Raw genomic sequence first — 25,033 nt, 5'->3', positions numbered from 1 at the left:
ATTGGGTTCAGAAGCCTTGCTACACATCAGGACATTGCCTCATTGACATTCCGCAACCCATAGCTTTGTTAATCTGGGATATGTCACTTTGGGATTGGTTTCACTGTACTGTGTGGTCAGTGAATTGAGAGCTGTGAAATGCCTTGTACTGTGTTGGTTAGCTTTGGTCAGTGCTGGTCAGTGCTGGTAGCTATGGGCTCAACCCTACCGACCCTCTCATCTTCTTCAACTTGGCCAGACTCATCTTACAAACCTGTCTGAAAAATACAACACATTAGTATGTATTTGGAAAATATTCAATCCTGATTGGTCAAACAGAGGTTTCAAATTACAATAACCACCTGTGATTGTGTCTTGAGGCAAGGGAAACTCGTGGATGAGGGCAAGGGCAACAGTCCATGCTATCAGGGCATGGTGCCCCACAATCTGCCAGGTACAATTTTGAACCATACTTGGAAGGAAGGTCATGTGACATGTAAGCTACTGGGAATAACTCACTTCACACAGAAACGAAATCACATTGTATAACAAACAGTAAAGGTGAGGTGAGGTGAGGTGAAATGGTGTCACGTCCAACATTATTGCTGAGATACCATGCCGCAGTTTAACATGAATACCCAACTCACACACAGTATACAGATTCCGAGTCGACCAGACCTTGTTTTAGCCCCTGAATGACGAGTGTCAGACAGGGTAACAACAAGTACCATTCTTTCTTTTGGTATGACACGACCAGGGATCGAACCCCGAACCTTCCGCAATACTACCGGACTAAGGAGCCGGTGATACGGTAAAGGTAGGAAAATACTGGAAGATGTATGTGGAGAATGTTAAAGGAGACTCACCTTCTTGTGAAAGAAGGAAGGTACTGGTAGATGTATGTGGAGAATGTTAAAGGAGACTCACCTTCTTGTGAAAGAAGGAAGGTACTGGTAGATGTATGTGGAGAATGTTAAAGGAGACTCACCTTCTTGTGAAGGAAGGTGGATACTGGTAGATGTATGTTGAGAATGTTAAAGGAGACTCACCTTCTTGTGAAAGAAGATGGTACTGGTAGATGTATGTTGAGAATGTTAAAGGAGACTCACCTTCTTGTGAAGGAAGGAGGATACTGGTAGATGTATGTTGAGAATGTTAAAGGAGACTCACCTTCTTGTGAAGGATGGAACTGGTAGATGTTTGTGGAGGATATTAAAGGAGACTCACCTTCTTGTGAAAGAAGGATGGAACTGGTAGATGAATGTTGAGGACGTTAAAGGAGACTCACCTTCTTGCGAAGGAAGGCAGGTACTGGAACATATAGATAAAGGCCAGTACTGGGTGCTCCGAAATCCACACCTCATCCAGCTGGTTGGCGATGGCGACAGCTGTGAGACTGGCACACCGAGATGTTGCCATCCTCTTTTCCCCTGGTTTCATCTCGCCTCCCACCACCTGAACAGCCAACACACATCCATAATATGTAGAGTGAGTGAGTGAGTGAGTGAGTGAGTGAGTGAGTCAGTGAGTCAGTCAGTGAGTCAGTCAGTCAGTCAGTCAGTCAGTCAGTCAGTCAGTCAGTCAGTCAGTCAGTCAGTCCAGCAATATCACAGCAGGTACACTACTTCATCACAGCCACACGGCTACAGCACAACGCCTGTACCTCTTACAACAAGGAATATGCAGCACTCAACTGTATTACAGGGTGGCGCTATATTGCTGAAGTTTCATATTCTGGGTGGTGCCTGTTGCTGGAGTTTCATGATTATGCAGGGTGGCGCTTTATTGCTGCAGTTTCATATTCTGGGCGGTGCCTGTTGCTGAGGTTTCCATATACTTGGTGGTGCCTGTTGCTGAAGTTTCATATACAGGTACCTGCTGTGATATTGCTCAGGGCCACCCATTATATGAACCCTCAGCAACAGGCACCACCCAGTGTATGAAACTTCAGCAACAAGCACCGCCCAGAATATGAAACTTCAGCAATATAGCACCACCCTGTATGTGAAACCTCAGCAACAGGCACCACGCAGAATATGAAACTTCAGCAATATAGCACCACCCTGTATGTGAAACCTAAGCAACAGGCACCACGCAGAATATGAAACTTCAGCAATATAGCGCCACCCTGTATGTGAAATCTCAGCAACAGGCACCACGCAGAATATGAAACCTCAGCAACAGGCACCACGCAGAATATGAAACTTCAGCAATATGTACCACCCTGTATGTGAAACCTCAGCAACAGGCACCACGCAGAATATGAAACTTCAGCAATATAGCGCCACCCTGTATGTGAAACCTCAGCAACACGCACCACGCAGAATATGAAACTTCAGCAATATAGCGCCACCCTGTATATGAAACTTCAGCAACAGGCACCACCCATTATATGAACCCTCAGCAACAGGCACCACCCAATGTTTGAAACTTCAGCAACAGGCACCACGCAGAATATGAAACTTCAGCACTTTGCAACACCCGGTGTATGAAACTTCAGCAACGAGCACCACCCAGAATATGAAACTTCAGCAATTTGCACCACCCAATGTATGAAACTCTATCAACAGGCACCACCCAGAATATATAACTTCAGCAACAGGCGCCACCCATTGTATGAAAACCTTAGCGATAGGCACCGACCAGTATATGAAACTTCAGCAATATGCACTACCCAGTATATGAAACCTTAGCAACAGGCACCACGCAGAATATAAAACTTCAGCAATTTGCACCACCCGGTGTATGAAACTTCAGCAACAGGCACCACCCAGTATATGAAACCTCAGCAACAGGCACCGCCCAGAATATGAAACTTCAGCAACAGGCACCGCCCTGAATATGAAACTTCAGAAACAGGCACCGCCCTGAATATGAAATATGGATCTACCTGCACAAAGCAGTCTTAAATCTTGAGTCATTTCTAATAAAAGCTGTGATCTTAATACCAATACAGTCTAAAGCCTCTTTTAGAATATGAGAGTCAAAAGTAGGCCCTGAAAGTTTACCATCCTACCTTTCCTTTCTCCTCCGTCATGGCAATAGACATCAAGCTGGAGAAGACAGGTCCTGGACAAACCATTGTCACCTTGATGTTGTTGGAATATTGTTCAATCCGCAAACACTCAAACCAGCCCTGTTTGCACAAAGAACATCCGTCATATAAACGTTCAAACCAGTCAGTCATGTATACAGTGAGTGAGTGAGTGAGTTGGGTTTAACGCCGCTTTTAACAGTATTCCAGTTATATCACGGCGTGTCGGCTTAATGTGGGAGGAAAGCCCGAAGTGATGCAGGTCTCAGACGTTTACCTCTTCAGTGAAACCCACTAGCACGGGTATGGTGCTGACAAACCTAGAAACATAATCGGGGCGAACCGGGATTCAAACCCACAATCATAGGTTTCTGGCGTGCCCAAGGGACGCAACTCTGCAGTGCGAATCGCGGCGCCTTAGACGACTGGGCCACACGTGCCCCCCAGTCATGTATACACTCAGGACCAAAACACTTTGGAAGACAATAGATGTCAACAAATATTCTGTCAGGGTTATTGGGTGGGGGTACTATTGACAAGTGCCCCATAATCTCTTGTCCAAACAATTCACGCTCGGAGTAAGCGTCTTCCCGAGGCAAGAGCGTTAACTGACTATAAAAGTCCAGTTTCCAGTCTTGCCGAACTTGGCTTGAAATCTGGAGTTACATTGTGGCATAGGCCAGTCAAAATCGTGGCAGGCACCTTACACCCGGTTCGAAAACAACATGGATTTCAACATGCAGGTTTCTGTCGACTGAAGGATTTGCAAAGCATGTGTACTGTTACCTGGTTGTCGACAGTTATTTTACGAATCTTTTCATGTTTTAATGAAGTGATTTGATGCACTTCGTTTTATTACAGTATCGTTCTTGATATGCGATCTGATTGTCTTGACTGGGCACAGCCATTTTGTTTGAAGTAAATGCATGTTATATGAGAGATGGAATCTGATTGGGCAATATGTGAGTGAGTGAGTGAGTGAGTTTGGGGTTTACGCCGCTTTTAGCAATATTCCAGCAATATCACGGCGGGGGACACCAGAAATGGGCTTCACACATTGTACTCATGTCGGGAATCGAACCCGTGTCTTCGGCGTGACGAGCGAACGCTTTAAGCACTAGGCTACCCGACCGCCCCTATTGGGCAATAGGAGGGACATAGAAGGGACATAACTCGTCAAGGCCTGTTCGCCAAGGGTGGAAATTTGACATTTATAGACAGTTAGGGCCCTTGCCTCGGGAAGATGACCAGTAACACTAGTTACACACATCTACAAACCATTTACATCACACAATAGTTCATATGAATTAACTACTTCTTTACTGTCTAAAAACATTTTTTTTAAAACATTGACTTGCATGAAGTGCATGTTTCGACCCAGCGTAAGATCCAGACATTGGCGCTCCTACAACTAAAAAAAACATTTTATGTGATTAAGTCATTGTTTTGAAACCAATCTCATTAAAATCAGATCTTAGTTCTCGCTATCGCTAAACAAAGATTTGAGGACATCCCGTTACGGGTCAGAACGACCTTTCATCCGATCAATTAAAGCGTCGCTTACCAGATCATGAAAGTGACACCCGGAATGTGTTTTCTAATCATGCAACCTCGAAAACTTTAACACGGGATATTCCGAACGACAGTTACGGCCCCTACGACTGATTCCGTCAAAATTATTGTCTATCTCTTGCTTCCCTGGGAGAAACATTTGAACGGAGGAGGCGTTGAACAGTGCGTGAGAAGCACTGCCATACAATCGCAACCATGTATTAGACATTCCCACATGTTCGTTTGTTCAGTTTTCAAAAACTTAATCGAGAACTGTGTCAACATATTTTTCAAGCGTAGTCCCAAATAAAGTCGCCAGGTTGAAACGAGTGCCGTAGAGCTCGATAAAACTGCTTTCTAATTGGCTGATGTCGACTTCTTGTTAGTCGTTTGAGGGGTCGGTCAAGGTTGGGAAAGGTCGTTCTGATGTGACCAGTTATGGGATGTCCTCGGATCTTTGTTTAGCGGCAGCGAGAACTTAGATCAGATTTTAATGAGATTGTTTTGAAATACAGTAAAGTACGGTTATAACGAACTCAAAGGGACTACTAATTTTAGTTCGTTATAACCATAGTTCGTTATAAGCATATATACAACATAACTACTGGACCAAAAACGTAAGTTCGTTATATCCGTCAATTCGTTATAAGCGAGTTCGTTATAACCGTAGTTTACTGTATACATCAAACAATCATTTGCAAAGATATTACACTGTGGCGCTTAGGGGTTGTAGAGTTACCCCCCTTGATTGACTTTAGAGTTACTTCCCTTACAATACATTTCCAGGAGTCAAATGTTCAAGTGGAATTTTCTATTCGCCTCATAAACAAACTGAACCATGTTTACCGAGGCAGTGGTGAATGGCTCAGCTATTATTTGGCCTTGTCAACAAAGCAACCATGTACCAGGTGACATGGCCTTCAAATTGAAGTGCTGAAACGTGCAAATACAGTAATGACTGAAGTGAGTGAGTGAGTGAGTGAGTTGGGTTTAACGCCGCTTGTAACAATATTTCAGTTATATCACGGCGTGTCGGCTTAATGTGGGAGGAAAGCCCGAAGTGATGCAGGTCTTAGACGTTTACCACTTAGGTGAAACCCACGAGCACGGGTATGGTGCTGACAAACCTAGAAACATAATCGGGGCGAACCGGGATTCGAACCCACAATCATAGGTTCCTGGCGTGCCCAAGGGACGCAACTCTGCACAGCGAATCGCGGGGCCTTAGACGACTCGGACACCCGTGCCCCCAGTAATGACTGAAACACAAACCCTGGCATGAAATGACAAAATTAGTACACGTGCTTAGTTCTTACAGTTAAGACACATTCCATGTTTTGGCCCACCCCTTATTTTGTTAATAAACTGGCCAATCAGCTTTTCCGCCATGAGAGGACATTCACTCTACCTCCTTGCTCGCTGGTGTCTAAATCTAAATGAAATAAGTATATACAATTACCCAAATTAAACTACTGAGTACACATCCTGGTGTCTGTTATGTTAAGATTTCAAACTAAGTGTCCTTGGTAGGAACACTGGAAAAAAACTCATAATTTGGGGGTATTTTTTTCAAATTACGAGGTATCTTAACAATGTAGTCAATGTGCTATTGCAAAACTAGGCACTAAAGTCATTTCGACCTCATGACATTGAATATCAGCCTCTCGATAAAATTCCTGGTTGCCCGGTATGTTTCTTTAAACTCTTAATTTATTTAAGTAGGATGGCAACTGTGTCAAAGCAGTGATATAGGGACATGGCGTTGAACGTTCTGAACATTCGTGACCAACTCGTGTAATCCCGGGACAAGCCTTTCAGGTTACGGAAAGAGGCGAGTGGTGACGAAAGCGCTCTGAAGCCTTGTTTGTAAACAATAGTCGATAACCCCCGATCTTACTCCGCTCTGCTCGCCTTTTTCCGTTTCTGCTCCAATGACAGCATCGGTGTAGACTTATAACGGGACCAGTCTTTTCTCTTGTTTGCAAACAAAGGCACTAATTTTGAAATAGGAACAGACAAGCCTAATGGTCTATACATTGTTTACTATATATATATATATATATACTACTACAACGGCGACAGTGAGGTGCATGACAATATAGCTTTCTACATCAAAGTGACCGTATCGCTAGCTCTTCGTAGGGCTTTGATGACAGCATATGGAGGAAAAACGCGCAAATGGAAATAGTTTTTATGTTTCAGGATATCTTCTCAACGAAAGTTAAATATTTGATGAAGTATGTTAATCTAAATGTGGAGACTCGTCCAAAATAAAACAGATTAACACATAAATAGACTGCGAAGATATGACATCTTCCCGAGGCAAGTGAGTTAACTGACTATAAAAGTCCAGTTTCCACCCTTGCCGAACTAGGCTGGTATTATGGAGTTACATTTTGGCTGGGCTAACGAGTCTATGCATAGTCCAATCAAAATCGCGCACCGAAATCGAAATCCGGTTCGTAAAGTGTCATGCAGGTTTCGGTCGACTGCAGGATTTGCAAAACATGTACACCAATAACTCGTTGTCAACAGATATTTTCTAAATCTTTTCATGTTTTTAATCAAGGTGCTCACGTGATTTGATGCTCTTCGCGATGTAAGACTCGTTTTATCACAATATAGATCTTGATTATCGATCAGATCGTCTTGACTGGGTGCAACCGTTTTGTTTGAAGCAACTGCAAGTGATACGGGAGGTTGAATCTGATTGGTCAATAGGAGAGGCATAGAGAGAACATAACTCGTAATAGCCACTGGTGGCGCTACGATCGAGCCCAGGAATTCCAGCCAAGTTCGGCAAGGGTGGAAACTGGACTTTTAAAGTCAGTTAACTCTCTTGCCTCGGGAAGATGAGATATGACGATGTCAAAGAGGTACTCGGCTGGCCGCAAGAAACCCTGGGTAGGAGAGTGATTGGCTTCATACAACCGAGGCCTATTTATATTGTAATCTGGGCTTTGATTGATCACTGGCTTCTAATCTAATCGAGCTGGAAATTCCAGTAGATGTTTTCGATATGTGTATACTTATACTGCATTGCTCAGTAATGCATATTACTGCTTTTTCTTGGCAGAATTCTTTTGTTTTTTGTTTTTTGTTTAACGCCGCACTCGGCAATATTCCAGCTATATGACGGCGGTCTGTAAATAATCGAGTCTGGACCAGACTGTCCAGTGATTGATATCATAAGCATCGATCCACGCAATTGGGATCGATGACATGCATCAACCAAGTCAGCGAGCCTGACCACCCGATCCAGTTAGTCGCCTTGTACGACAAGCATAGTCGCCTTTTACGGCAAACATGGGTTGCTGAAGACCTATTCTAGGCCGGAATCTTCAGGGGTATTTTCTTGACAGAGAGAACAGCTGTGTGAAGTCTTGCAGTAGAAGAAGTATTTTCAACTAGCCTTGAGGACAACCTTATCACACAGCTCCCACGTGAACAACGAAAGTGATGACGTCATGGTCTTCACATTACTACTGGAAGCCGGAACTTCAGTAGAACGTCGTAGGGAGGAAGCTCTGCGATGGGTGGGTCCATGAAGATGCAGTAATGCAGGATAAGTATACAAATATAAAACATATATATGGATTTTACTAGATTTGGTAACTTATCCTGCATTACTCCTTAATGGATTCTGTATCCGACGGAACTTGGTGGTGGGAATTCATCTTCAGATGTGGTCTTTTTCATCCAAACTCTCTCATCCGCGTTGCATATGACTTTCTAGTCAAGGGTGCCACACTCAAGTGAGGTCGAGAGGCTGACTCTAGAAAGGCGAAGACTTTTCAAGGGCGTCTTGAAGCGGTGACCTGTTGGGCCAACACTAAAGGGCCAAAGACCAGTGAAGATTCCGGTGTAGAATAGGTCTTCAGCAACCCATGCTTGCCGTAAAAGGCGACTAACGTGATCGGGAGGTCAGGCTCAATTCCAATTGTGTGGATTGATCCTCATGATATCAATCACTGGATTGTCTGGTCCAGACTCGATTATTTACAGACCGCCGTCATATAGCTTGAATATTTCTAAGTGCGGCGTTAAACAACAAACCAATAACCAACAACAAGCCAAAGCTGTGCGTCCTTTGCACTTCTCGTGCGACATCTCGTAGGTAGAGACAAGCGAACACTCTGTCAGAGTGCCAGAAACAGCCTTCCATAATGGCACGTATGGAGGGAGCAGTTGCTGTGTAGTGCCATAGCGGATGCTACCATCCTCATCTCGTGTGGGTTGCAGGATCTTGGAGGATTTCGACCCACCGACTCTTAGGGTTGGAGCCAAACGGCGATGGTGTGGCAGCTGACTTCAGCTTGAGATGTCGCTGAAACCGGGTTGAAGAGACGCCGGCACTGTTAACAACGATCTTTGGATCGACGGATGAAGCAGCGCAGTTCTCTCACCGGACATAGAAGGAACTCTTGCTCGTCTTCCACGCCGACTATCGATTATAGTGGCAGAATGAGGAAGGATGTGTCCTGTCCTGGAAGCCGGTTCTTGGCAATCCCAGCACAGTCCAAGATGAACGGCTCCGTGTGCTCCCTGCTCTAACCTGTCTCGTGTCACGTCTAGAGCGTGGATCTCGCTGACACGTGCAGCAGTGGCGAGAGCCAGGAGGATGGTGGTCTTTTTCACCAACGACCTCGAATGAAGTGGTTTCGTCATCTTGCATTCGTCCGGTACCGATAAGATGGAGTAGAGGGCTACGAGATACGTAGTGATGGTGCTTCTCTTACAACGCAAGACGCAGGTACAGCAGGAACTCGACCAGAAGAGAAACAGAGGTGGGCCCCTGATGTTTTTCTTTACAGAAAAGGAGAGCCGTTTGTCATCGTAGAGACTCCTGGTGGAGTGTGTGAGTGAGTTGGGTTTAACGCCGCTTTTAACATTATTCAAGTTATATCACGGCGTGTCAGCTGCTTAATGTGGGAGGAAAGCCCCAAGTGATGCAGGTCTCAGACGTTTACCACTTCGGTGAAACCCACGAGCACGGGAATGGTGCTGACAAACCTAGAAACATAATCGGGGGATTCGAACCCACAATCATAGGTTTCTGGCGTGCCCAAGGGACGCTACTCTGCACAGCGAATCGCGGCGATGTGCCATCGTGACGGCCTTCGCTGCTCTGGGCGAGTATCCCTTAGCTTATAACGCTCTCTGTAGATGGACCAGGCGTGAAGACATAACCTGTCTGTAACCGGGTGTGGTTGCCTCAGTTGGAATCAGCAGGTTTGGCCAATCTGGGAGTGGTAGTGGGTCGGCGTTAGCTAATTCTCTTAGGTCGACAAACCAGACCCTCGCTAGCCACCAGGGCGCGACCAAAGTCAAATCTAGGCTCTGCATCGATATGATCTTTTGGGTGAACCTGGGACTGAGTACAGGTAGCGGACACGCGTACGCCTTTAGTCCTTCCCAGGGTATGCTGAAGGCGTCGACCGCCCGGGCCAGTAGGAACGGAACCGGTGATATGAATGTCGGTATCTGATGGTGCTGGCTGGTGGCGAAAAGGTCTATGTCTAGGAGACCGCAGTCTCGACAAACAAAAGCGAAGGTGTTTGGTGGGAGCTTCTGTTGGGGCGACTGTTTATTTGAGATAGAGCGTCCGCCAGGATGTTGCGACAGCAAGGAACGTACTGACCCTGGAAATTGATCCCCAGTCGATCCACCAGGCGAAATAAACAGAGTCACTCCTTGATTCCGAAGACACCAGACGACGGTTATGTTGCCCGTCGAGATGGAGAGCCGGGCGTGTCTGAGGCCTGCTTCCAATGAGAGAGAGCCAGAAGAAGCGCCTCCAGTTCTAGGCTGTTGATGTGCTACTGGCGCAGTTCGACAGACCACAGCCCCGAGCGACCTGTCCCTCTCGGGGTGCGACCCATCCCTGAAGGGAGGCGTCTACAAATAGGTCTAATGAGGTCGTAAGTGATGCCAAGGAGACGCCGCCTAAGACATCCGATTCCACCGTCCACCATCGAAGATGCGGTTTGAGGTGATCCCCGAGGACGATGGAACCGACGGATCCTGACACCGAATGTGAGGTGCCAGAAACATCTGGATTGAGCGCAGTTGGAGCCTTCCTCGGTACGTCAAGTCCTGTGGTAACGCGCCGTGCGGGGCTGGTGGGGAGCTGGGATCAAGTGCGATTGTATGCGCTCCCACCGGCTGCTGAAATCTGCGGGGGAAAGCAGGAGACAGTCTTTATATCGAGAAGACTGGAGGCATGGAGATGTACAATTGCCAAGAGTAATGTGATGATCCGTGATGTCACTTCCCCTGGTCACGTGGGAGCTGCGTGATAGGGTTGTCCTCTCGACTGGTTATAAAAACTTCAAGCAAGACCTTCACACATCTCTTTTCTCTGTCAAGAACAAGCATTAATCTGCATTAAGGAGTAATGCAGTTTAAGTAAAAACTTAATTGAGTTATATATTTAAAATAACTGACTTCAATATTGTCGTAACGACACAGATTTACTAAAAACATATTGGTCGATTCTTAAACTTAACCAATTCCCTATATATACATTGCAAGCAATTTCGTTGGCTGACCATGCAATTTATTTTTGCGTTAATGTTTCTATCAGCCGAAACAAATTAGATCACGACAAGTATCAGACTGCCGTTTCCTGACTCATAACAGAATGGGTGTGGCTTGTATTGCATTTTTGCGCTGAAAAATGTCACTGACTTCATGCCGTTGTCTTCAGTTGTTTGCGTGTTAATGATTAAAAAAGCCGTCTGTGAAGTTATTATTGTCAGTGGATATATTTATAAGAAATGACCATATTGTGTTTTTGTGTTTTACGGAGTTAGAAAATAAAACCGGTGTGAACACTTTGAAAATCCACGTGCATAACTCAAGTCTATAATATAATATACCTCCAGAAACACAGAACTCAATTCTCTGTAAACTCAACATACCCACTTTCCCACCAACACTACTCACGACCACGATGTGACCGTCTCTCCGAGCTATCATGTCTGGAAGGACAGCTTTAGTCAGCGATAAGGTTCCCAGGACGTTGGTCTCCAGCATCTCACGATCAACATCGATGGATGTTTTCACCCAGTCAGCCCGCTGTGACCTACCGGCGTTGTTCACCAGAATGTCTATCTGAAGAGTAAATTACATCCTCATCCGACTTGTTAGAAGCAGTCACATTGGTTTCATTATTGTTGTTTCTTCTTGAGTTTTACATGTTTTGTCCTGGTACCATCACCACTTCTAATTATTCATAAAGTTTAATCAATAATCACAAATTCTTTGAACTGTCAGCGTACATATATGGCCATGATAAAATGTGCAAAAACAGAAGCACCCCTTAATGGCCATGTCCTCAAAGATTTGTGGTGTCTCCTTGGGCATTTTGTTCGAAATGTGCCTCTGTTCACCCAGCAGTGAATGGGTACCCGACATGATGAGATGGCGATGTGGTTGTTAACCTTCTAACGCCTCACAGGCAGCTTGGGTTGTATTCTCACTAGAGAGCTGAGAATGATGGTTGTGTGCACAATGATCCATTGACCTGGGAAATAATAGCGGAGCGCTTCGAGCATGCCCCTGTGATGTGGATAGAGCACTATAATAATAATAATAATCATCATCATCATCATCATCATAATAGTTTGAAGTTGAACATGTCTCAGAAACTACTATGTTTTATCAGAAAATGAATGATGATTTTGACCTGTGACATATTTTGATCAAAGTCTTGAATACATTTTACTAGCGTGCATAAACAACCTTTAGTGATTGTTTTCTAGCTTGTAACCTTGACCATTGACTTTCTAATAGCGTGTGACAAGAGAATTCCATAGGTCCATTGTAGGATTTCTTTGAATTGATAACGAGGTTACCATGCATGACGGGGTTACCATGCATGACGGGGTTACCATACATCACAAGGTTACCATGCATGACGGGGTTACCATGCATGTGTACAGAAACATGTTTTACCCATGTTGTACACAAACCTGGACACTGACCTTGACCTTGACCTACAACACACTACAAGAAACCTTGAAAGTCCTGCCAGACTAATTACACATTATTTCATTGGTGAGAACCCAGGAATAAATACATAAGGTACGATATTTTCCATGTACGTTTCTCCAACAGAACAGAACTGCAAGAATTGACAATGTACCCTATTCTTTTTTCCAAAAAGATAACATTTTCTTATAAACAAACATATGGCTAACTCACTAGCTTAAGTGCCACCCTGGTTCTTGTGATTAATTAAACAAACAAATTCATGTACTGTTACAAGAAATTAATGTATCATATTCATATTACAATTATATATTACAATTGTTTTGTTTGGAAACAAACCACTTAATGCACAAGATTAATGCCCATTTGCATATGAGTTGTGTATGTACATGTTGAGATTCTTATCTATTTTTTCCTTATTCATTGAATACTAAAATTAAATAATGACATCAAATAGTTAATTTTTCAAGTGATGTTCAGGTGAAAGATAATAATTGTTGAATAAAATATCTTTAAACTAAAGATAATAATTGAAGTTTGATCAGTTACACTGTGCTGATGCACTGACCAATATTTAGTGTCCATATACAATCATTATGGAAAAAACCCCACAAAAGTATAACTTAAAATTTTAAAAGCTGTCAACAGCTGTAATTAATTAAACATTAACTAATCTTTCATCAATACGCAATCATGGCGGTCTTCATATTTATTGGGTCGGTCGGGTAACCTAGTGGTTGAAGCGTATACTCGTCACGCCGAAGACCCAGGTTCTATTCCCGACATGGGTACAATGTGTGGAGCCCATTTATGGTGTCCCCGCCTTGATATTGCTTGAATATTGTTAAAAGCAGCGTTAACCCATACTCACTCACTCATATCTACGGAATAAATTTCAAAACGCCTTGAAATTGTTCTCAAATCATGCTAGAATCTAAAAATGCCTTATAAAAGATTATTTTTATATATATATATATATATATATATATATATATATATATATATATATATATATATATATATATATATATATATATATACTTGTGTATATCCTACCATATTCAGCAACGCATAAAATACGTTTTGTAACGCCAAATTTCGCGCACCTGTTGTGGAGGGTGATTATTGACGATAGACGATATCCATAGACGTATTGCGTGGGACACAATTATTATAGCGAAAACAAAACAAATAATATACATCGCAGAAACATGAATCATATACATTTATAATTATATTCAACGTAACATCGAATGGTAATCCTTAAATGTCAACAAAAGTTCAAATAAAAGATAAACCGAGAAACTTGCATGTGGCATGTTGATACATCGTCTTCGGTTTCCGGGTCACGGGAGCATGCAAGGTCAAGCGGATGAAACAATACGCCAATTGTATCGTCAAAGTCACGTTATTATATCATATTTGTGGCGATTACTGATACTATGTATTGATGTGTGTTTATTCTTTAGGTGACAAATATTTAAAACTTTACTGTAATTGTTTTGTTACGAATGAGTATCAGCAGACAACCCGTGTCTGTGATATCGAATCCGATTATCTTTTGCACTTGATGTCATATTGATGTCAGAATTCACGATCTTTATTTTCGTTTTTCTCTCGTCATATTAAATGGAAAATGACAAGGCATATTTATGAAGGCAGTGTAAACTCTGTTGAAATTGAAATAGCAATAAGTAATGCTGAGGTCGAGCGAAGCGCGCAATGTTTGATTTTCGAACGTCTGCTATCATGACACGGTATTTGTATTTTCGTATATCGTAAATATTCAACCAAAACACTTGAAAAAAGGAATGGTGAATATTTATGAGTCATTAATTTTTTCCTGCAAAGTTTATAAAATGACACGTTAGATTAACTCGAATGTTCGTATTTCAGCAACTGGCATGATGACCTAGAAAATGAAGGGGTTTTTTTTCTGTTTCACGTTTGGATAATAAATTTACTGAAATGGTTCATAATTTACCATCGCTCTGTTATTTGACGATAAAAAAATGGAATTTATACTCAGTTGAAATTACGATATCGAAGGTAGGATTATTGAAATCAATTTGCACAAATGTAACGATTTAAAAAGGTTCTTAGCATGAAAAGCAAACCACCTTCAATAACGTAATTTAGGTAAGTTCAAGAAAATTTACAAATTTTATGTTTGCTTTGGTTTTAACCTTGTTATGATTGCAAATGCCAGGGCATTTTTTACATGACAATGTGTAATTTTCTATCAGGTATTGATTTGCAAGATATTGGTTCAAATGTCCCTTGACCGACCGACCACTTGAAATCCCCCACGCTCTTTACAGCGCCTTATGCTAAAATTAATGAAGCGGGCAGGGGTAAGCAGTGTGAAAACAATTCAGCAGACAGAAGGTTAACCAAAATCCTTTCAAAGCATGGCCCCATCTTAGAGGCCTAGTGATCGAGTTTAATGATACACGCATGAACAGTTTCCGAGAAAGTGAAGCGACATACATTTTATGTCATGACCATTACCCTTGACCTCTTCATGACATGTGCCAAAAGAATTCCCAAAAGCCATCAGGAAGAGGGAGTTGAGTTTGACGCCGCTTTTAACAGTATTCCAGTCATATCGCGGCGTGTCTCTACCATATATCAGTTACCCCCCTTGATTGACTTTAGAGTTACTTCCCTTACAATACAGCTTCAGGAGTCAAATGATCAAGTGGAATTTTCTATTCGCCTCATAAACAAACTGAACCATGTTTACCGAGGCAGTGGTGAATGCCTCAGCTATTATTTGGCCTTGTCAACAAAGCAACCATGTACCATGTGACATGGCCTTCAAATTAAAGTGCTGAAACGGCCAATACAGTAATGACTAAAGTGAGTGAGTGAGTGAGTGAGTGAGTGAGTTGGGTTTAACGCCGCTTATAACAATATTTCAGTTATATCACGGAGTGTCAGCTTAATGTGGGAGGAAAGCCCGAAATGATGCAGGTCTCGGACGTTTACCACTTCGGTGAAACCCACGAGCACGGGCATGGTGCTGACAAACCTAGAAACATAATCGGGGCGAACCGGGATTTGCACCCACAATCACAGGTTTCTAGCGTGCCCAAGGGACGCAACTCTGCACAGCGAATCGCGGCGCCTAAGACGACTAGGCCACCCGTTCCCCCTTAGGAAGAAGAGATCAGAAAAATGGTGGTTAAAAACAGCAAAATCTGAAAGCAGTCCTGCTTTAAACGACTATTAAGAAACTGATATCTTGAGGCCCAGCTAAAGTATTCTTTTGTCCTGGAATATTGGCGACAGACTATAGCCATTCGCGACCAACTCGTGTTATTCCGGGACAAGCCGAATAGCGACTCGTGCCCCGCTCATGGCCATTTTTGTGACCGGGTTCCGTCTCATCGCAAACGGGCATACCTAAAACAATTGTTAACTCGTTGCGTAATGGTTCACTTACATTCCCCATATATTATATATATTTCAGATGCAATTTAAAGCACATCGGGACATGTGGAATTATGCAGTATGGTTGAACACATTTAACTGTGTCTTTGGTATATTTTTTAGATGCAAGACATATGTAAAATCAAAAATTATTTCTGAAGGATTCTTTGACGAAGAACTTGAAATCATACGCGCGTTCTGATTGGTTTGTCGTATTTTCGCACATAACATTCATCGATAGGGGGACGAGTCTTCTTGCAGGTTACGGAAAGGGGCGAGTGGTGACGTGTGCAGCACGACCAAAAATTATTTCTGAGGGATTCTTTGACGAAGAACTTGAAATCATACGCGCGTTCTGATTGGTTTGTCGTATTTTCGCACATAACATTCATCGATAAGGGGACGAGTCTTCTTGCAGGTTACGGAAAGGGGCGAGTGGTGACGAGTGCAGCACGACCAAAAATTATTTCTGAGGGATTCTTTGACGAAGAACTTGAAATCATACGCGCGTTCTGATTGGTTTGTCGTATTTTCGCACATAACATTCATCGATAGGGGGACGAGTCTTCTTGTAGGTTACGGAAAGGGGCGAGTGGTGACGAGTGCAGCACGACCAAGGGAGTACCTGTTTAAAATGCTTGAGAACTTTCTTGACAGCATATGCATGTTCGTATTGTTTGACCAAGTCCAATGGCACCACCATGATGTCTTCATCTTGAAGCGGCCCACACGCTGAAGACAAACACGCAGACTAAAGTACTGCTGGAAATGCTAGAAAACTGCTTTTTGCCATGAAAGTATATCATTTTTCACAGCCTGTTGTTATTGAAATATCGAGTAACTACCGATCGCCCTACCTGTGGTTTGAAGTATTTCAGTCACAAGGAGTCCTATCGACAAGTTTACAGGAGACAAATTCGAACGAAAACAGGAAGTTCACATTTATTCTTAGTCCAATGATGACAGTCTGAAACGGACTATAGAAATATGGGCACGTGACTCCGTTATAATGATAATAATGTAGGTTTCGTAATTAAAATTAATCCATACAAAAAATTATTTTGAGAAAATTCTAGATGTACATCTTCTAAAATGACAAAATGATGCTGAGGTTTTTTTGTTGCTCCCATGATGCATGTTACATTACACTTGCATAGCCATAACCACGGTACACCATATAGAGTCTGTATTGGGAAATGTATACAAGTTCTTTACACTTTAGAGAGATATAGGGAAACCATTTATTAATTTAGATATGTTGAATTACCGAACTGCCCAGGCTATGGGGTATCCAATTCATACCATCAAGATTACTGTATGATAAGAAAACAAAACAGGTATAGGGGCGGTCTCAAAAACAAAAAGTAAAAGTATAGTTAAAAGATATTAGACAGCTTTGATACAGGGTGATTAGGCGTATAGTGTAAAAGCTTTATGAGCAGAAGGTAACCCTGACTTGTAGTAGAATTTTGGAGGAATTAAAGATACAATTATTGTTTCCCGGATTGCACTATTGCTCTCCAAGAGATGGGATTTCGATACACTGCGCGTGGCGATGACCGAGCACTTTTCAGGGGAAAATATTCCATCCTGTCTATGAGGTCACGTTATCTCCGAACCATTTATAACTATCACAGTCAGGGCGTCTAGATAATTTACCTTGGTGAATCATTCCACTGACTACATGTGGCTATCGGCAGCTGGACACAAAGCATCCATGGTACCATCAGGTAAAGGTAATCGTGTCATTGTTTTTCACGCTGCAACCCATGATATGGGGCTTAATGATGGATGTTTTCGAGGCGAAAAAAAGAAAACTGGTGATTTTCATCAGGACATTATAGGAGGTGATGTGTTCATAGACTGGTTGGAACTTCAGCTATTGCCCATTTTAAACAACGTCAGTGTGATGGCATGGAAAAACGCCAGTTAATATAACGTCCAGGAATCAGATACTGTACCCAAACCATGAGTAGTCTGAAGGCGACCACACAGGAATATATGACATTGTCGACTTCAGACCATCTAAAACGAAAGTTCAACTCATGGACAATATTCGAGTGAATAAGAACCCTGTAAAGTACAAGGCATATGTGCTGGCGGCACAACAAGGTTACGTTGTCTTACGCACGCCATTCAGACATTGTGAGCTCAACCCTGCTGTGCCCATCTTGGCTAAGTGTAACGGGCTCGTAGCAAGACATAACACAACATTCAAAAGTACAGATTCATATACGTCATCAGCGGACATAAATGCTACCTCAAGAAACCATCTGTAGAACAACAAATACTTCTGGATTCCAAAACCGCAACCTTCCAATGCTCATCTCGTTTCACAGCTCTTAACTATTCCATCATGTTTGCAAACAAATATAATGCAGTATATATCCTAAATTGCTACCCCATCAACGCATGTCAATTAAGTACAATAACAGCAATATTTTGAGACCACCCCCAACTCGGTGACATTTGCACCTGTGAGAATGCACGGGACGGTGGGAGGTCATCACCTCGGGACAGGTGTAAGGTAATTAATTACCTCAGGTTAAAGGCCATTTCATACATGCATGACAACACACGAATATTTTCTAAGTTTATCATTTTACCTGTAAAAGTACAGTTTAAGGGTAATCACAATTTCAGTTAGGACAGGCTAGATTAGGTCAATTTGCGTTATTTTAAAATAATCTCTTTTTATAGTCCTATGACTCGTATTTATTACATGAAGCCAGAAAAGCAGTTTTCTAGCAATTTCGACAGTACTTTAGAAACACACATCAGAAGAGCAGGAAAACACATCAGTAGTGCAGAAACACACATCAGAAGTCAGGAACACACATAAAATAGAAAGATACTGACAAACTGACAGAAAGTCAGTGAAAACATCCTATCTCCAAGGCTACACTGAGGTGCAAAGACAGTGTTTTTTTTTGTGTGTGTTTGTTGTTTAACGCCGCACTGAGCAATATTCCAGCTATATGACGGCGGTCTGTAAATAATCGAGTCTGGACCAGACAATCCAGTATTTGACAACATGAGCATCATACCTCGAAATTGGGATCGACGACATGCATCAACCAAGTCAGCAAGCCTGACCACCCGATCCCATTAGTAAGACATCAGTGACTAGTTCCAAGGCTACTGGGACGTACTGAGACATCAGTGACTAGTTCCAAGGCTACTGGGACATACTGAGACATCAGTGACTAATTCCAAGGCTACTGGGACGTACTGAGACATCACTGACTAGTTCCAAGGCTACTGGGACATACTGAGACATCAGTGACTAGTTCCAAGGCTACTGGGACGTACTGAGACATCAGTGACTAGTTCCAAGGCTACTGGGACGTACTGAGACATCAGTGACTAGTTCCAAGGCTACTGGGACGTACTGAGACATCAGTGACTAGTTCCAAGGCTACTGGGACGTACTGAGACATCAGTGACTAGTTCCAAGGCTACTGGGACGTACTGAGACATCAGTGACTAGTTCCAAGGCTACTGGGACATACTGAGACATCAGTGACTAGTCCCAAGGCTACTGGGACGTACTGCGACATCAGTGACTAGTTCCAAGCCTATTGGGACATACTGAGACATCACTGACTAGTTCCAAGGCTACTGGGACATACTGAGACATTTGTGACTAGTTCCAAGGCTACTGGGACGTACTGAGGCATCACTGACTAGTTCCAAAGCTACTGGGACGTACTGAGACATTGCTTCTTGACTCGGTGCAGCTCCTCTTCTCGACGGGCAGACAGCACCAGACGACATCCGGCAGATGCCAGCTCGTAAACAAGGGACTCCCCGATACCAGTGGAGGCCCCAGTCACCCATACCACTTTACCTTTCAGACATTCTGGTGTATGGATAAATGGAACATTATGGCAAATTAATGGAGAAAAAGTACATTTTTACAGCTCTAAAATCGGCCAACATATAATTTTTAAAGTATTCTACACAGTGAGACGTACTAGACAAGATTTGTGACAGTTAATAGAGCTTGCCCACTGAGATGACATGACGCAGCTTAACAGTGATACCCCATTCAGACACATACAGCTCGATCAGTCCTTTGTTTTAACCTTGTATTGCCAAGCGCCAGGCAGGGAAACAACAATTACCATCTTATAATTTCGCTTGGTATGATCAGCCAGTTTGTTGTTTGTTTGTTTGTTTGTTGTTTAACGCCGCACTAAGAAATATTCCAGCTATATGACGGCGGTCTGTAAATAATCGAGTCTGGACCAGGCAATCCAGTGATTGATATCATGAGCATCGATCGATGATATGCATCAACCAAGTCAGCGAGCCTGACCACCCGATCCCGTAAGTCGCCTCTTACGACAAGCATAGTCGCCTTTTACGGCAAGCATGGGTTGCTGAAGACCGGATCTTCACGCGCGGCCAGTTACAAAATTACCATGACAACATAAGTATCTTTTATCCCGTTCTTATGCTTCGACAATCCTGTCTGCAGTCACATTTGAATACATCTGTCCAGACAAAAATATTATATTTGAAACTTTCAAAACACATACTTGGAGATTTTCCAAATTTCGTGGCCCACTGCAGCACTAGGTCACAGTCTGCGACGATCAGTCGAAGTAGTTGTATGACGCACACGACGACAACCGAACCAATAACCAGCGAGAAAACATCTACCATTGTGATCTACCTGCAACAAATTAGGAGCACCTACTCAAAATATAGCTGTTATTGAAACTCAATACACAATTTCTCCTGATACAACTCCACTCTAGGTAGGGATATTCTAAATTGTCCATCGACGGTCGGGTCGACTAGTGGTTAAAGCGTTCGCTCGTCACGCCGAAGACTCGGGTTCGATTCCCGACATGGGTTCAATGTGTGAAGCCCATTTCTGGTGTCCCCCGTCGTGATATTGCTGGAATATTGCTTAAAGCGGCGTAAAACCAAACTCACTCACTCACTCACTCTCGTGACGAAATATGACCCAAGGGAACAGATGATTTTTATTAACCCTGATATGCCGTGTCAAGAAAAGAATCATTATGTTTTTAATCACAAATAGGTCTTAGGTTATCTATTTTTTTAATACCTTTTGCAAATTGTTCACACGTTTCAATACAATTAAAAGATAGTTGACGTCCCTAAAGATTGGCAAATTAATACCCATAGGCCCTAAACAACTCTCTACATTGTTATGTTAAACATTTGAAGTTTTCTTGGCCTTACCCCATACATTCAGCATTGGGCATGGCGGAGATCAGCCATATTGTGTGTGCATCTGATGCATAAATATATAAGGTGAATAGCTGTGTTATCACATCAACATAATGAAAACAGATAATTGTGGTTGAGGTGGCATTTATTTATTTGTTAAATGACAAGTCAGAACATATTGATCTTGGTGGTCGTGTCTGAGGAGTACGGAAGCGTAGTGGGGCCACGGAGAAATTGTTTTTTGTCTTAGTATCTCCTACGTAGGACTTAGGTATCTCCTGCGTAGGACTTAGTATGGCTTAGAATCACTATCTCCTGCGTAGGACTTAGTAGGGCTTAGAATCACCATTTCCAACGTAGGACTTAGTATGGCTTAGAATCACTATCTCCTACGAAGGACTTACTATCTCCTACGAAGGACTTAGTATCTCCTGCGTAGGACTTAGTAGGGCTTAGAATCACCATTTCCAAAGTAGGACTTAGTATGGCTTAGAATCACTATCTCCTACGAAGGACTTACTATCTCCTACGAAGGACTTAGTATCTCCTGCGTAGGACTAATATCCTGCGTAGGACTTAGTGTCTCCTGCGTAGGACTAATATCCTGCGTAGGACTTAGTATCTCCTGCGTAGGACTTAGTATCTCCTGCGTAGGACTAATATCCTGCGTAGGACTTAGTATCTCCTACGTAGGACTTAGTATCTCCTGCGTAGGACTTAGTATCTCCTACGTAGGACTTAGTATCCCCTGCGTAGGACTTAGTATCTCCTGCGTAGGACATAGTATCTCCTACGTAGGACTTAGTATCTCCTGCGTAGGACTTAGTATCTCCAACGTAGGACTTAGTATCTCCTGCGTAGGACTAAGTATCTCCTACGTAGGACTTAGTATCTCCTACGTAGGACTTAGTATCTCCTGCGTAGGACTAAGTATCTCCTACGTAGGACTTAGTATCTCCTACGTAGGACTTAGTATCTCCTGCGTAGGACTTAGTATCTCCTACGTAGGACTTAGTATCTCCTACGTAGGACTTAGTATCTCCTACGTAGGACTTTGTATCTCCTGCGTAGGACATAGTATCTCCTACGTAGGACTTAGTATCTCCTACGTAGGACATAGTATCTCCTACGTAGGACTTAGTATCTCCTACGTAGGACTTAGTATCTCCTACGTAGGACTTTGTATCTCCTGCGTAGGACTAAGTATATCCTGCGTAGGACTTAGTAGGGCTTAGAATGACTATCTCCTACGAAGGACTTAGTAGGGCTTAGAATCACTATCTCCTACGTTCTACGTAGGAGATAGTAAGTTCTACTTAGGAGATACTTAGTCCTACGTAGGAGATACTAAGTCCTCCTCGTAACTCCTACGTAGGAGATACTAAGACAAAAAAAAATCACCCTACTACGCTTCCGCAGAGGAGCCTTTTTACTCATTCAATGATGGGGAAAACAAATCATGATCTTCAACATTAATTTACTGTATCCGTGGTGTCTGGTTGTGCCTTGGTAACTGATTAAAACAATTACACAAGTATTATCCAATGACATGATTTGGATTTGTTTTTAAAAACACAAACATTTGTTGCCTCCTTTTCGAAAATGCCTTAATATGCATATCCGAAAATTACCACCGTCCCGAATATTAAAAGGACCATCTGTTAGTAAAGGGATTGGCAATAATACCAAGATACTCTTGGATCATTGGAGGATCAGCTTTAAACATTGAATTGAAGTAAAACAAAACCTATCTTTTAAAGTTGTATTTTTTTAGATTGTTTCAATTGCGTGGATGGATGCTCATGACATCAATCACTGGATTGTCTGGTCGAGACTCCAGACCGCCGTCATATAGCTGGAAGACTGCCGAGTGCGGCGTTAAACAACAAACAAGATGTTGGTGACCTCGTTTTCGAATATACCTGAATTGTTTTCTTTTCCCATTGAAGGATGTGTCTTAGGTTTGAAAAGGTATAGATTTATAACCTGAACTGGATTTCAATGTAAGTAATGGTCTTACAATAGTTTCTTGTTTACGAAAATAAATATATCCCCGTTTTATGGGTTTTCGGACGTTTAAGAAACATTCGTAGTTTTCTCTCTAATCACATGAACAACTGTAAAACACTTACTTATGATAGACAACTTTCTCTTAAAAACAAGCCATCATCTGAATACTTACAATGTCTGTGTGATGCTACACCCCCGTTATAGCGCGAGTAATCGCGATAACCATGGCCGTCCATAAACGTATGATGTCGGAAAACCTAATATCCGACGACAGGTTTATATGTTTGCTTGGATGTGACATATGACGCTGTCAGGTCCCGAGCGGGCCGCGAGCAGGCCGCCAGCAATAAGCCACTAATATATGTGCCTACCTTCTAGCCACCGACGAAGTTGTGTTATCTGGTTAGAAGTGTCTCTTCTTCAAATAGGTTAAATATTTGCAGATACATTTACACCATCATACAAGAAATTTAACATCTCTGAGTAATATTATAGTCTGAGGTAAACCTAGTGCCACGCGAGCGTAATGCTATTGCACACCGTTTTTTTTTTCAGATCTTATGAAAATGGGGGTCTAGTATATTCATAGATGAATTTCAAACTCACTCACTCACTCCTCAAACCTTGGATTCAACATTACAAATATCAACCTTGGAATCCCAACCTTACCTGATCTAACTGCTCTCACTCTTACCGAACAGTCTTCAAGGACTTCTTGACATTGTGACAATATATACCAGAAAATGGAGATATTCGATAAACCCTTCCAAATGTTAATTCATCACATGTGGGTCAATATCCGCCCGCTTCCAGATGTGAATGGTGTATATCAGGTAAGATGATAACACTTACTTAGCACTACTTACTTGGGGATCAAGGTCAACAGCATTCTAAAACCGGCAGATTCAGTAGCAGAGGCTTGCAGAGAAGCAAAAACAATGTTTTCAGGAACTGATGGAACTGATGGAATTGGATACTAGTCAAAGCAGATGCAGTGTTGTCAAGACATCCTCATCTTCCGGAGGCAAGGATGTTAACCGACTGTAAAAATCCATTTTGCACCCTTGGCGAACTATAGGGTATCCTGTGCAAGCAACTATATATTTACCACGGTTTGCAATATTTAAGAATAAGTTATATGTCATTCATTATACCGCTAAGCACCTTGAATGTTAATTGTATGTGTGTATTTATATAGGTGTTAGTAGATTAATTCACTTGTACATTAACTGTTGATATGCCAAGTGATAGATAAAGCCTTACATTACATAGCATGAGAAAGAGTACATTGTGGTAAATACCCTCGGGTAATCTCACGTAAATACCGTCTAATGCGAATATTGGCCATGCTGCGTCTATCATTTGGTTAAGCATTTACGGCATTGAAATAATACAGTATGTTAAATACATTTGTATGTAAATACATGAGTAACGCTAGGAATGCCGTAACTGTAAATGTTAACAGTTCCTGTATGAAATGTTGTAGCTAGAATAACATGAAATACCTCCCAGTCGCTTATTATTCACAATTCGTTTTTGTACCTTATTTATTAGAACAGTCCTGTTAAGAAAGTTTAAACGAGTCGCTACCAATTCATGTATGGTTGTCAATTATATATTTAATGTAACAAGTCATTGACTGCATCTATCTTGTAATGTAATATTGTTTAAATATCTCTCTATATATGAAATTACACTCTGACACGAATAAAGACGTAAAGGGACTCAGCAGCCTTCTCTCTGTTTTAAGGTGATAGCCGAGTAATCAGCTCTACCAAGTTAATTCCCCCACTATCTTGGCTATTGTGACGTAGCAAACGG

The 25,033-nt window shown here is 42.4% G+C and overlaps 2 protein-coding genes across 2 annotated transcripts; both read right to left on the bottom strand.

Annotated features, from left to right (window-relative positions):
- Positions 1–190: 190 nt before the first annotated feature.
- On the bottom strand, positions 191–20,665 carry LOC139443920 (dehydrogenase/reductase SDR family member 7-like). Its single transcript, XM_071224809.1, has 8 exons — positions 20,539–20,665; positions 19,707–19,856; positions 16,620–16,726; positions 11,488–11,680; positions 4,372–4,424; positions 2,996–3,115; positions 1,268–1,434; positions 191–257 (listed from the first exon to the last, which is right to left on the bottom strand). The coding sequence occupies exons 1-8, from the start codon at positions 20,663–20,665 to the stop codon at positions 191–193; spliced, it is 984 nt and encodes a 327-aa protein (XP_071080910.1).
- Positions 20,666–21,858: 1,193 nt separating this feature from the next.
- Positions 21,859–22,320, bottom strand: LOC139442423 (seminal vesicle secretory protein 2-like). Its single transcript, XM_071223236.1, has 2 exons — positions 22,165–22,320; positions 21,859–22,065 (listed from the first exon to the last, which is right to left on the bottom strand). Exons 1-2 carry the CDS (start codon positions 22,318–22,320, stop codon positions 21,859–21,861), a joined length of 363 nt encoding a protein of 120 aa, XP_071079337.1.
- Positions 22,321–25,033: the final 2,713 nt, after the last annotated feature.

The sequence above is a fragment of the Haliotis cracherodii genome, unplaced genomic scaffold, assembly GCF_022045235.1.
Source record: "Haliotis cracherodii isolate W230 unplaced genomic scaffold, xgHalCrac1.p SCAF_5, whole genome shotgun sequence".
In the NCBI taxonomy this organism is placed as follows: Eukaryota; Metazoa; Mollusca; class Gastropoda; order Lepetellida; family Haliotidae; genus Haliotis; species Haliotis cracherodii.
The sequence above is the reverse complement of the archived record's forward strand: the minus strand, read 5'-3'. Positions and strand labels throughout refer to the sequence as shown.